Genomic DNA, 15,116 nt, shown 5'->3' with positions numbered 1-15,116 from the left:
ACAAGAACAACAAAATAGAAACAGTAACGTTAAATAAAATTTCCTTAAAACAGAAGAAAACAATTTATCATAGCTTTGAGCCGTGTATAAAGAATAAAACTATGGCTGCCATACGTTCGGACAACCGGGATGCAGGTGGATTTTTGCCGAATCAGCAAAATGCCCAGGAAAACCCGAACGTGGCATGGGGGGGGGTAATTAAATAATAATAATCAAATTGCAGAAAAAGCCCCAGAACTATTTTTATTGGGGGAGAAGTTCCCCCCAAAAGTTCAACAACTTGGGGGGGGGTGTTCACTTTTGGGAATATGGCAAGCCTAATAAAATGAGTTACGAGTTTAGGAAAGCTTGGGTAAACATATAAGTTTTTAAGAGGTGTTTAGAGGACGTTGTTGTTGCTGCTGCTGCTGCTGCTGCTGCTGTTGTTGTTGTCATCTCCCAAATTACCTGAAGGAGTGTATTCTGAAAAGAAGCTGTAATCGCTGAGAAGGCCCACTTCTGAATTGTCAACAAATGATAACCCACTGCTTTTGGAGAACCCATAAGGGTTTCCGTACAATATATTAAAGGTCAGTTTGGTTTGTACTCGAGGAGGTGGTCTGCTAGGTATGTTGGCCTTAAGTAGTTTAGACCCTGATCTTTCCCAACATCAGGGTCTTTTCCAGGGAGTCTTCTCTTCTCATGAGGTGGCCAAAGTATTGGAGCCTCAGCTTCAGGATCTGTCCTTCCAGTGAGCACTCAGGGCTGATTTCTTTAAGGATGGATAGGTTTGATCTTCTTGCAGTCCATGGGACTCTCAAGAGTCTCCTCCAGCACCATAATTCAAAAGGGATTTCAAACTATCAAACAGAAAGCCATTGGACAGCATTATGCCTGACATTGTGTGTGATGGTTATTTTAAGTCCAAGCATTGGCTTTATTCTGTGGTTGGTAGTGGACCACACATGCATTTGGTAGTTGCAGAATCAAGAATTCACGAAGCTCAGGTGAACCAGTGCAAAATTTCAATGTCACCTTGTCACTTCTCAAGCAGTAGTTTTTGGACCAGACAGTTGGTTGCAGTTGGTTGAAATATTAATTTGCGAAGCACATGCATATCTGTTGGATCAGCCCAGGGTTCAGCAAACTTTTTCAGCAGGGGGCCGGTCCACTATCCCTCAGACCATGTGGGGGGCCGGACTATATTTTGAAAAAATAATGATGAACGAATTCCTATGCCCCACAAATAACCCAGAGATGCATTTTAAATAGAAGCACACATTCTACTCATGTAAAAAATGCTGATTCCTGGACTGTCCGTGGACTGGATTTAGAAGGCGATCGGGCCAGATCCGGCCCCCAGGCCTTAGTTTGCCTACCCATGGATTAGCCTTCTGATACTTTTTTTTTGTACAAAATACAAACTAAATATAGTGAATGGTTCAGGAGGTAAGGAGGGAGTGGTGGTTGTGAGATATATATGGAAGTTTGTTTTTAAACTGGCATTAAAAAGGCAGTTGATCGTGGTGGACCGATGCCAGCTGGCATTGGGGCCAAACACCCATTTTATTCCTTTTGGAAGAGTTACTGTGTGGGCTGCAACCTTTGCTTAAATTTTCCACTTACCTGGATTTAGTGTCACAATAACAGGATAGAGAGCAATAGCTTCCGTCGTCTATCATGTCGTTTGCCTGTATATTAATGAGTCCCTTAGTACTCATTGAGTTGAAAGGCCTTAATGGCCCCTTCACAGCCAGCCAGCAGCAGTTATAGGGTCAAATATACATATGTGTACTCTGGCTGAAACAGAGTGAGTAATTGTGCATTAAAATATATTTCACCTCTTACAAATGTCTGTGAACAATTTAACTGAAGCGGTGTGAAATTGCTACTAATGGCCTAGCGGAAACATTACAAATAAGAGAAATGGCGGAGGTCAGGCTGTCAGTTCTCATGCTGGTTACAGAAACAATGCTAGCATGGGACAAGAACACTATATAATCTGTAAGCAAGACCTGTCCTCCTTTTAGCTAAATAAAGCAAAACTAAATGAAACTAAGTCCATTACAATTATAGGGTCAAGGACACGTAGTGGTTTTAGACAACAATTGCTTGATTTGCATGTGCGTTCCCCTCCCCCCCCCCACTTTTCCTTTATAAGAATAATAAATAAACTAAAAGCATTATTTTGTTATTATCTTCAATTAGAACAATAAAAGTGCAGTAAACAGGGCTAATAGTTCTAAGCAATGAAAACGTCACCTGGAATAACCATCCACAACTGAAAAAAATGAGAAAATGTCTTCACTTGGCACAAAAAAAGATTTAAAAGGTGGTGCCAGGTGAACTTGCATGAGGACAAAAGTGCATGGGTGGGGTGCCACAACTGAGAGTGCCTTCTCGCCAGCTGCCATCCACCTCACTGCAGAAGTTGGCACACATATAGACGGGCCTCTGCTAATGATATGTCTCCACAGGATAGTTTGGAGGCATCAAAACATCATTTTATTGATTTTGACCATCTCTGTGCTTCAGTCGTTAGCCTTGCCTTGCCTGCTGATAAATTCTAGCAGCCAAGACTTGCACCATAGAATCATGGAACTGTAGAGTTGGAAGGAACCACTGGGATAATCCAATCCAACCCCCTACACAATGCAGGAATCATTCGCCCAGCGTGGGGCTTGAACCCACAGCCCTGAGATTAAGAGTCTTGTGCTCTACCAGCTGAGCTGTTCCCATGGCCTGCCCCAGACGCAGATTTAGAAATAATTATTGCTTTAGCAGAGAAGGTTGGGACCAGCCAATGTGTGTTGCATCTCAGTGCACTGTGCAACTGCTAACTGCTGGCGCCTGACCTCCCTTCTTACAATTATTTCTTACTGGGCTACCCTTCAAACATAGGATTCCTTCAAATGGAGGACTGTTGGCCCTTCAAAAAGAGAACTGTCTATACTAGTCCTTGTGGTTTACCCTACACCCATTACCATGAAAATGGGTGTTTTCAGATTCCAATTCTAGATGTAATTACATACCGGTACTAACTGCTACTGAATTCAGGCCCCATGTGCACTGTAGATCTGAAGTAGTAGCATACCACTTTGAACTGCTATGGCTTCCCTCAAAGAATTCTGGAATCTGTAGTTTGTTAAGGGTGCTGAGAGTTATTAGGGGACCCCCCGCCGTTCCCGTCACAAGAGTTCCCTGGGAAGAAGGATTGACTGTTAAACTACTATGAGGGGAATTCTAGGAGGAAAGAGCAGAGTATGCATGCAATCAATAACAAATTTCTGAAATGTCCCCTCTAATATTTGTCTCTCTTGGAGTAGGTTATGCCTCTATCAGACAAGATGATGAAGGCCTTCACATATCAGGGACGGGAGGCTCTCAAAATTGTCAGACAAGCTGAAGCAAGCACTGAAAAAGAGGCAAAACTCAAAGCTCCGTTTCCCGTCTCTGACATTGGGCAAGGTCGGAATCTGACAAAAAGCATCGCTAGGGCCCTATTATCACCCTGACCTTAAGCTGCAGAATCTTTATGTAATCATCTCAGTGGAGAGTAAGACTGCAAAAAGACTGCATGCATCAAGGGTGGGGTGGGGGTGGTATTCTGTGACCCAATGTTTCCAATCAGGATGCATTTTGCACACTTGATTAGATCCCAGAAGGAATTTGAGCCTCTTTCTCCCCTTCAGATATTTCTTCGCCCAGGGTTGTTGTGAGAGGAGAAGTGGGATAAGCCCATGCCCCTTGTTTTTTTTTTGAGGGAGATGGATTAGGGCTCCCTTGCCACACATGAACAAACGCAGACACTGTGCTCTAAACTACACTAAATCTGAAACTTATTCCTTACCATTGACCCAAATAAGCTGGCAGGGCTTTGGTTCTGGTGGTTGTTTTGCCCCTCTATCTTCTGCTGTTAGTCTTTGGGTTGAGACCCCAAAGGTCAAATAACTCTTTACCTTTTTAAAAAGTGTGTTTCTGTGCAGATTTTCTCCGGTCCGAAATTAATTTTGCAAGAGTGGCAGAGTTTGGTTTCTGGAACACAGATTTAAGTCACAAGGGCAGGACTAAGGGCCAAATCAGATGATGCATGTAGAGAAATCCCACGTTGCTGCTGCTTGAGATTAAATTTGCTGGTGGCAGTGGAGAATCAGAATGGGAACTATGCTGTTTGTGAAGGGTGGGTGAACCTCCTTTCTCCCCATGATGCTGTGCTTACAAAATGTACCCAATTGAAGCTGCTATTTCCCCAAGAGGATAGCCCTCATTATTTTGCGTTTTTAAAAAAATTAGCAATAGATGAACTACAACTAGAGTTTTGAGGGGAATAATTAAGTTTGACCCTGATGTTGGTAAGAAACTGGCAATGATTATGTGCTCCCTTCTGCATCTCCGTATCATGCTTCTTTGATACAGAAGTGGGTGGCACTATGTTCTAAACCACTGAGTCTCTTGGGCTTGCCGATCAGGAGGTCGGCAGTTCGAATCCCTGTGACAGGGTGAGCTCCCGTTGCTCTGTCCCAGCTCCTGCCAACCTAGCAGTTCGAAAGCATGCTAGTACAAGTAGATAAATAGGTACCACTGTGGCGGGAAGCTAAACGGCATTTCCATGCGCTCTGATACTTGTCACGGTGTTCCGTTGTGCCAGAAGCGGTTTAGTCATGCTGGCCAGATGACCCGGAAAGCTGTCTGTGGACAAACGTCAGCTCCCTCGGCCTGAAAGCGAGATGAGCGCCGCAACCCCATAGTTGCCTTTGACTGGACTTAACAGTCCAGGGTGTTTTTTATTTTATTTAATTCTTTGATATATACCATCTGTAAATACACTACATGCTGCCAACTTTTGGGGGGTCAGTGGGCACATATGTAAATCTGAGAGAGTGTCATGGGCACAAAAAATGAGGGTGTGGCATAACACAACATGGCTGCCACATCTAAACAAGGCAGGACTACAAAACGGTGTAGACATTGTTCACCATACTCACAGAAAGCAGCTCTTTGTACAACTCTGTCTTGGATGGGTGGGCGGGCAGGTACCCAATCTGTACATTTACTGAAATATGGACATGTTTGATAAGCCATGCTGAATGTAGAAGAGCAAACAAGGTCTCGTGCTTTGTGGATTTTTGCAAGCATATTTGCTTTTGGGGGTACAATGTTGGTGACTTCTGAGATAAATAGATCAGTGCAAAGACACCCTAAGTACTCGGCTGTCTCTTCTGTAAAGGAAACTGACGTTTTAACTGCAGTTCTTAGTACCCTGCTGCTCAGATGGTGTATGTATGAACTGAACAGTATTATGAACTTAATTTTAAACAAGTGCACATCTCTTGGCCTGTAAAAAGTTGTAGGTTAAGCTTCCATGTATTTAAATTTCATACTCAGCCCACCTCCTCAGGTTATCATCCCTTCTTCTTTCTTCTCCCCCTGAAAGTATGCAGTGCTTGTTGTCTAAGGAGCCAGGAAATTTGATCCCTTTGGTAGATTTACTTTTGCTTCTTTCTCTAGAAGAATTAGACCAGTAAAATTCAGCACCACTGGAGAAACTTGATGAAATGGGTGGCACAGCAGTTGTCAAAAGCTGGCCAAGAGAGCCCTGGGAGGTGGTAGCGGGAATTTGTGTTCACTGCTTGTACAAATTATGTGCCTCCCACAACAAATGTGGGTGCCCGTGGGATCAAATGCATGCTTGTTCTACAAGTCATCGAGATTGTGGCAGCTCAGCGTACATTGATAAAATCAGAACTCTCCACAAATTTTATTTAAGGCTCAGTATAGACATTCCACCCACACAGTCAGGATTTGTTAGCATTTCAGTTTCAGGGAACACCGTGCAACTGGTGCTACAAAACCCCCTTTTAAGCCTTAAGCAGCAGCAGAATGAGGCCGGGAGAATTCAGAGGTGGGAAAATAGACTGTGCCACTTCACACCGCGTGCAGAAGGCGGAACACCTTTATGAATGCGCCCTTATGTGAGCAACTCAATGCAAACAGAAAGTTAGCACAGCAGGGGACAGACTGGGTTGCGGAACCTTGTTCCTCAATGGGCTAATTATTTCATTTATTTTTTAAAAAAACTTTCATTAAAGGTTTTTGTGAATGTGTGTGGGTGAGTATTAAAAATATATATTTTCCATAGATAGATAGATAGTCCGGAGTGGGGAATGGATCCACAGACAAATGGATTGGATGATGCAGATAGGGGCTGGCTAATCTCCGAATGACTCCAACTGATTACTATGGATAGGACTGGCTCCATGTTTGAAGGAGACTTCGATGGGTGCTCTCCTGTGTGGATGGATTACCTGTAGCATAGCAGAGTGGTAGGCTGTTTCCTTTAACTGTAATAAGATGCCAGCTGTCATCCATCATTCCCATGATGATCCAGACAGCATGTTTATTTTGGGGCATGGGGGGACAGACAAAATGGCAGCTGGGACTCGATATTGGTGGTGACAATGAGGGCTGGCAGGCACACTGCCAGGGTGATGTGGCTCTAGCAGCTGCTCAAGGATGCCATGGGCCAAATATGGATCAAAGCCTGTAATCTGGAGGACCATTGGGTCGGGGTGTCATAATATGCCCGGTATCCCTGCCTATTCTATGCATCAGGTATGAACAGTGAAAAGACACAGAGGTAAATGCAGTTGCCTATCTTGAAACTTCAGAAACAGGGTTAAAAGACTAGCATGTGTAGGTCGTATGAGCAAGTCCTAGGAAAATAACAGCAAACTGCATTAAAAGATGTAATGCCACCAATTCAGTGGGTTCTTGGAGATGGAATGTGCTATGTTGTATGAAATGAACTCCTCCTCCCAGCATGGTTGGCTTTACTCGCTTCACTAGATGGGTCGTGACCAGAGGGCAATGGCAATGGGCTGCAACTACCTAGGTGCAGTTTCCCATTCATTCCCAAAAGCTTAGCATAGGGATTGGGTTATGCTCACTGCTTTTAAATGTATAATCAAGTGAGATGCTTGCTACTTTTGAATAGTTTATTTTGACTTTACATGCGGTGTTAAAAACCCAAAAGGACGTATTATTTACACATCCACAATACAAGTTTACAAGATATCTATACATGTTAAAGTACTCTATAGACCATATAGAGCAGCTTTCATTTTTTTTAGGGTTACTTTTATAAGCTGTACCATTAAAAAAGATACAATCTGCATTTACCTTTGCACAAATGGATAAAGCATGTTTTTTTATTTTTTTATTAAAAAAACCAGCCCAAAACCCAACAAAAATTATAAATTAACAGAATAAAGACTATGTTGAATGTTAAAAAGATTTCAACATAAATACTGAGCGAACTCACATTACCATCTAACAAGGCAGCACAATGTTACAGAAAGTTATTTGGGTTCACAAAACATTTATGTTTCTGTTTCACACAAGTATGTATTATTCATTACTATTTGTAAAGTGAAGTCAATTCTTCTTCTTTTTTTGTCATTTGATTCTCATTTTAAAATTATTAGTTGCAAGAGTGAAAATATTTTTAGGTGGGGGGGGGAACGATCCTAAGTGTATTTTTGGAGGGGGAAGCAAAGGTCTCCAATGATCAACATACAAAATGGAAAAGGGAGAACGATTCTATATATTAAGGAACAAGGATCCCTTTTATTAGAGAGAGACACAGAGAGACTAAGGTCTTTTCTCCCCACCCCTTAACATGAAATAGAAACCAGTGTTTTGTATGGACGGTGGTTGTCCTATCAACTCACGACTATCCCCCTGTGTGGGCTGTACGCTGATGACAACGTTCAGCAAACATGTATCAGAGCATCATTTGCAAGCTAAGATCACCACCTGCGATGAACATCAGCCGCAAGCACATGCCATAGCAGCCCAGTAAGAAGCACGCTCAGCTTTAGCAGGTGTTCCATTACCCCAGAAACCTCATATGATTTCACATTATAACTGTTTGATCCTTAAGCTAGTTAGGCGTGGGATGTTTAGCGCGAAAAAGGTTGATTTAATGCTGCTGTCTCCTCAGCTTAGAGGCTGCCTTTTCATTGTTAATTAATTGTTCTTGTGGGGATATTTCCCCCCCTTCTTTCTTTCATCTTTTCGGATACTGTTGAGAGAACTTCCAGCTGGCATGTGGGGAATTGTGATGTGCTGTTGCCGAGAACACTTGACAGGGGTTTAGTAGTTTGTGTTTTTTTTTTTTTTATAAAGAAAATCATTTTCATGAATAAGGCACAAAATGCACAGATCCGGGTAAACACACAGAATATTTACAGAATATTGTCATAACCGGCATGACTATGGAGAAACCACAAGCTAAACAAAATTGATTGCACTACTGTCAAATTTTTTCTTGGGCGGATCCTGCCAAGCCTTACTGATGCATCTTCATTTCTGTTGGAAAGGGCTAGAAAATAATATTAATAATAATGTGAACATCTCATTCCACATTTCTCCTCTGCCTTTCCTTTTGTAACGAAAGGGACATGGCTCACATATGCCTCACACGTAAACATCTTAGAGTGAGGAGGGCCACCCTATGATGGTGTAAACCAGCCGTCCTCCACCTGGTGCTTTCCTGATGTTCTGGTCTACAAGTCCCATCAGCCCCAGCCAGCACGGCTGTGTTGTTCTCCAAAACATCCGGAGGACACCAGCTTAGGAGAGGCTGGTGTAAGCACTTGCCATGGATGAAGGGAGCAGTAGTTCCTCTTATCCCACACTGGGCTAAGCAAATATACAAGCCATAGGTTTGCGCCTCAGTTCCTTGTCTGCTAAATACAGGTGGGTAGATGAACAGCCCTTGCTTGTTGGGGGCCAATGAAGCAGTTATTTCCATCTGGAAAATATTTCCTTTTTTCTCTTAGGGTCTTTTCTACTTGGGAATGTCGCATTTCCCCCTTTCGTTCCCCTTCTCATTCCCGCTGCCTTTATTTTGTCTCAGTTTGGGGGAAGCTGGTGTTTAAAAACAAACAAATTAACTGCTTTTTGAACTAGGGAGTCTGACCATAACGGAAACTTTGTTCTGGATGAAGAACAGTTAGCAGTTCTGAAGTTTGCATTCAGGCAGGGAAGTCAGGTGGATGGAAAGACCCAGCTGAGCACTGGAGATGGGGGTGAAATCAATTTGGTTTGCATTTTCATGTTAACCTACCTTAATTTGTGCTTCCCAAAGCGCCATGCAAACCCTTTGGAATTTGCATTTCTCTGAAGTAAAAATTTCCAAACTGCTGCAGAAATTGGGCAAACTGAATATCAGAAAAACGAGAAACCAAAATGGACTGATTTAACCGTCCCTACTGCCGTGGACCTCTATTAATGCTACATTTGGAATTTAGACATCTGACTCTATAGCAGCATAATTTAGAATGAGCACATTTGCACCATTTCACATAGTAACTAGTTCTGCCCGGGGCAGAAATCTGACAGCAGAAAGCTTCCCACATGAGATCTGCTGTACACCTCATGCAATCCAAAATAATCTGAACCAGAGCCATCTGTTTGTTTAGTCAAACTCAAATGTAAACGTTTCTGTAACTTAAAAGATGCAATGAGATTGAATACCTCCTAGCTTTGTGCGCGCACACACACCCTCACACCCAAACACCTTTATTCTCATCATAAACAAAAAATGTCATCCTTTGGAGGAAAAGAAAAATGCTACAGTTGGACTAGAGACCAAAGTTCAGCAAGTTGCTTATTAACCAACATACTTGTTGAGACATTATCATTTGCTGACATTTGTGCAAGAGGCAAGGCAAATGCATACATACTAAAATGTTCACATTTCATGGGAAGACTACACATTATGGCAGTCTAAAAATGAACCCCATTTTATTGTTATCGTTATTATTATTATCTTCAAGTATTTTTGCTCGCAGATCTTTCCCCCTCCCCCTTTCCTCCCCAAGTACTTTCGCTCAGGTAGTTCCCCCTCCCATTGTGCTACATATCTCCTCTGCTCCAAACAAAAGAAATGTGAAGGGCCAGCACCTTCCTTTGTTATCATCTGTTTAGCAAGCTGAGCCTTGCTTTAAGCCAGGTGTGTGGCAAAAGCCCAGATGTTGCTGGAGTAAGAACAGGTTCTTTGGCGGCTTGTTCATTCTCTCTCTCTGTGTGTGTGTGTGTGTGTTTCTCATGACAAGCGAGTCTCTGTCTTATTGTCTGTCCTGCAACATCATCCTACACCTCTTGACAGAATACGCAAGTCTCAGTAGCTGTATTTGTTCAGTGGTCTGACTGAAGGCGTCTGGGGAGCGAACGAGGGTTTGGGCGGCACGTCTGGTTTGAGGGAGGGTGTCCTCTTTATCCCTGTCCGAGGGAGCGTTCCATTGCTCGTGTAACTGCTTTGCCTAGACAAGGAAGGCTGTAGATGGACACTCACTGGTACCCCTTGCATGTAGTCCATCTTTGAGCCTCCTCCGGGAGGTATGTATCCCCCGCGGTTAATACTAGGCTGCCGCGACAGCAGCACGCCATTGGGCGAGTTTAAGTTTTTAGGGAGGGCTGATATAGAATGCCGCTGCGATGAATTTTTGTGGTAGCCCCTTTGCCTTTCTAAAGAGGTCATGGGTACCGCCGGCGTGGTAGGGACGTCCACCCGTTTCGTCGGACTGTTTCGCGGAAGGGTGGATGGAGGAGAATACAAAGAGGCTTCCCTGTTGGGAACTTTAGGAGGGATCTCAGTCATGTTCCCCATGGGATCCAGCATTAAAGTTTGGTGAGCCACCTGGAGGTCTCCCATAATGGCTTTGGGGTTGCTAGGCATTTCGTTCAAATGTTTCAGGAAATCGTTCAAGGTGTTCCTGGAATCCACAGACCTCCTGTGGTCTCTCTTGCCCGATGACTTTGTATGCGGGTGGTCCATGTTCTGCATCTTCTTGTCTGCTTTGTGCGCGTTGGAATTTGAGAAGGACATGTTGTAGTCGTGGGTGGCGTTTGGAAGAACAATAGCGCTGGGGATGTGTCCGTGACTTAGAGGAGAATGAGGCGGAGGACTGGACGGGAAAAACTGAGGACTCTTCAGAGGAGTTTCTTTTCTAGAAGCACTGAGGTTGTTCTGCGCTTTGTCCATCTGACTTTTCATAGACTGCAAAGTCTTTTGCTGCATCACCGGGGTGGATTCTGGTGTTGGAAGAGCTGCCAGTTCTGGAGGTTGGCCTCTATGGTCCACCATCATCATGGACTTTGTGTCGGCAGTTGGTGGCATCTCTTTTCTGCTTGTTAATAAGTTTGAATACAGCTTGGGAGAATCGATATTCTGTTGATACTCCTTGACTGGGCTATCAAAGAGGCCATTCAGCTTGGCGAAACTCCCGCTCGAGTCCGTACAGGACTGAGCTGACTCTGCGTCTTTGTGTATCTTCCTGGACTTTCTCACAAACATATCCCGGTAACAGTAAACAGCCACGCCTGCAATAAAGGCTCCCAGCAGAAAGGCAGCAAAGACGCATGTAATCAGGACATTCATGTGCACCATTTGGTTAGAATCTCCTGACTGGACTTCCCACCTGACACCTACAACAAACACATGTGGTATGGATAGATTAGAGCGTGTTTTATTCTGCGTGACCGTAAAACAAAGCTTGCTTATCTTAAGCTGCAGTACTAACCAGACATAACAGAAACCTAGCACCACTGCACTTGAGAGAGAGAGAGATTTGCACAGTAGGGGTAGGAATCGCAAGTCTTCTGACATGGATATCCTCCTCAGGGAGTCATTAGTGTTGTGTGTATATACATATACCAACAGATGTTTTTAAGTGCTAAGTGGTTTCTGGTGTATCTAATTCAGTTGGAGACTAAAAACACAGCGGGCACAATCCAGCACAATTTCTATTTATTTTAATGGGAGAAAATTGAAGCATTTTCATAACTCTCACATTAACCCTAACCTTAACCCCTAATACTAACCTGAAATTGCTTGAAGTTGGCATGATTGCACCCCATGTATGAAACAGTCCTCATTGAAATCTGAAGATGTTTAGGGTTGGTCTCCACCATAATTTATCCTACATTTGATGCGTTATATTTTCCCCAATTTACACCACCAGCATCAGGCATATACATTAATATGCAACATTTCTGTGATAATATAGATGTCTAATCCATTTGTCCATCATTTCAATCCAATGAAAGCGCCGCAGTTGTCCAGTTTGGTGGAGTTACAGTTTGGTGGAGCAACCCCACAACACTGATACAGGCCCCCCATTTTTTTTTTTTTGAGATTTTGCCCTTCATTCTTAATGCAGGTCTTGCCCCCTGTGCCAAGATAAATATTTCTGCTGGCTCAGGAAGCTGCTGCGCCATTAAGCTGGGCTGTCAGTTCAGGAGGATGTGAAATGATGGCATGGGCTTGCTGCAGTACTGTGCCGCTGTTTGGTCTTTCCACTCATCCTTTCTGGGCCCCTTGCTCTTAGCTAACTTATCAAAGCTGACCACAGGTATCAAGCAGGGCATGGCTGTTGGAGGAACCTTGCTGACCAGTTCACGTTGCCCTCTTAATAGGGGTATTGTTCTACAGTCACACCCCTCCCCAATGCCCACTTGGCTCTTGGGATCAGGGGCCCTCCAGATGTTGTTGGACTCCCAACTATCATCAGCCCCAGCCAGCATGGCCAACAAACAGGAATGATGGGAGTTGTAGTCCAACGTCTGGAGGGCCACATGGTCTCCACCTCTGCTCTGGATCTTACAACTATTACAGGCACCTGCAGCTGGAGAGGCTTGGTCAAGCTCTTACTTAGGTCTATCTATACTTCTGATAGGAGAGAGCGCGCACTGCTGTTGCCTACTCATCCTTATAGCAGTGCTATGCTTTTCCTTGCTCAAGAAACCAAGGAAACTACAGTATCAGCAGCTGTTTGCCTTCCTTGTTCTGTCTGGCAGCTGGTTTTTATTTTATTTATGAAAGTATTCACGACCTGCCCTCTATCAAATTGATCTCAGGGCAGAGTATAAGAAGACATTTTAAACCACCATTCAGTTAATAAGACAAAACAATGAACAATAAGCTTAAAACAACAACAGCCAGGGTGGCTTATTGTTACACAGCAGAGTTAACAATTCCTAAATGACTGGGAAAATAGGCAAGTCTTCACCTCTCTGCTACGCTGCCTCCCAACTGCAGGCAAGAAGAGCCACCACAAGAGAGAAAAAGGAATGCTACCATTATGGAGAGGTTATTTTCTTTTGCAAATGGAAGCAAATCATAGTTATGGGGGCGGGTAGGCAGCAGATCTACCTCTCTGCAGGCCAAGAAGGCTAGAAGGAAGGCTCTCTTTCCATGACTGCCTCTAATGGCTGTCAGTCCTAGATGCCATCACAAGCATAAGGAGACTTCCCTTGATAGGTTGGCAATCTATGACCAGCACCTCTGTGTCTATTAATCTGGAGAACTGGACTGTATGAGTAGCATTACTACACTCTGCCAATCCAAATGCACACACTCTGTCCTGAAATATCCTTTTAAGACTCACAAATAGTAGCTGGTGTGGTATTAACATTAACGATTTCTGCTAGAAAATTGAGGTTAGAAGGTGCTGCACTACCAAGCTGCAATTAATAACTCGTGGAAGGATTTCTCTTTCAATTTCCTGCCCGACTCATGAATCAGAATCAAAAGTGAGATAGGATTATGCAAATATTGTGTAAAACTCTATAATGTGCAGATTTGCATTGTTAGAACTATGCTAATATTTTTACCCCCCTCCAAAGGAATGCTTTCTCACTTTGCTATTTTGGAAGTGGTATTCTCTGCAGCTTAAAAAAAGAAGTCAAGATTACCCACGCATTTTAAGGCCTAGACTTCAGTGAGTAATGAACTTTCGGAACAGAGCATCATTTAAAAACCATCCAGTTAATGAGAGGTATTAGTAGTTTTCATAATACAGAAGGCATTAAATTTTGTACTAGAAGATCAAACAATAGTATTAAAAGGGGGGGGAATCAAACTCGCATGTTAATATCAGAGCTTGCAGATTTTTTGTTTTTATTTAAAGCAACCACAGACATTGCACCGTTAAGAAAATGTTAGTTTGGCAGAATGCACCTAATTGTGTTATTCCACACAGTGGGAAAGTTAAGAAAAGGAAAGGTGTTGTGTGATGTGTGTGTGTGTGTGTGTGTGTGTGTGTGTGTTAAGAGGCAAGGCCTTTGAAGAGAGTTGAAAGGTTCAGGGTTATTGGTTTTAGTGGCATTGTGCAGAAGAGGGAAAAGGAGGGGAAAGGCTGACTACAGAAAACGTTACCGAGCGTGACTGAGAGAGCGCGTAAGCAAATCCTGGCAAAAGCAGACCCGTTTTAAAGGACAACCAAGCAATGAAAAAAACACCTGAAGCAAATTACGAATGCGCTGCCACAATGGCCAAAAGGAAACCTGATACGTTTCGCTGAATACTTGAATGTGAAAGGTTTGCTTGAGAACTTGCGACTCTTATTTTTTTCTTGTTTGAGAAAAGAAAAGACAGGGTCATGCAGATATGTGCCATTTACTATGAGGTGTGCAGTTGGGGTATCTAGACAACAGAGGACGAGCCAGTTTGGATGAGAAGATAAGGGGACGTGAAGCTCACTGGTGACCCAGGGCTCCCCACTCTCTCTCATTTATTTTTCAGTTGTGAGGATGAAATGGGCTGTTCAGTTTTTATCTTCACAACAATCCTATGTGCTGGATTAGGCAGAGAGAAAGAGAGAAAGAGAGAGAAAGAAAGAAAGAAAGAAAGAAAGAAAGAAAGAAAGAGAGCATCACTCAAAGGACTCGATAGTCCAGCGTGCTTTGAATGGAGGCCTCTCCAATCTGTGTCCAACTGACACCTCATAGTGCAGAAGCTGCTATTTGCAGGGATTTCCCCCCCTCCCACTTCCTCATGGGCACACAGATCAAACAGTCACAGTATATGCACCAGCTGCCTGATCCATGGACCTATGGTCAACCATGCAGCACCACACTGCCCTTTATGCAGTACATGATTCTTTCTACATGGAGATTAACCCACTGTTTGTGATGATGTTGACATGTGGAGTTGTTCTTAGTGGGAGAGATTTAGGAAACTCAAACTCCCACAGTTTTGAGGTGTACCTTACGGAAAGACACCTTAGCGCTGATAAAGGATGATGTAGCAATTGGAAGGAAGTTTGTGGCTGCAAGAGTTTTGAGGGTGT

General features: G+C 43.4%; 1 protein-coding gene across 1 annotated transcript in view; it reads right to left on the bottom strand.

Annotated features, from left to right (window-relative positions):
* Positions 1–7,423: 7,423 nt before the first annotated feature.
* SEMA6D (semaphorin 6D) overlaps positions 7,424–15,116 on the bottom strand; it is a 51,370-nt gene continuing 43,677 nt past the window's right edge. Inside the window, exon 19 of the mRNA XM_033167967.1 lies at positions 7,424–11,472. Within this exon, the coding sequence (XP_033023858.1) occupies positions 10,166–11,472 (1,307 nt within the window). The 3' untranslated portion in view covers positions 7,424–10,165. The remainder of the gene's footprint in view (positions 11,473–15,116) is intronic.

The sequence above is a fragment of the Lacerta agilis genome, chromosome 13 (assembly GCF_009819535.1).
Source record: "Lacerta agilis isolate rLacAgi1 chromosome 13, rLacAgi1.pri, whole genome shotgun sequence".
In the NCBI taxonomy this organism is placed as follows: domain Eukaryota; kingdom Metazoa; phylum Chordata; class Lepidosauria; order Squamata; family Lacertidae; genus Lacerta; species Lacerta agilis.
This window is presented reverse-complemented; position numbering and strand designations above follow the sequence as displayed.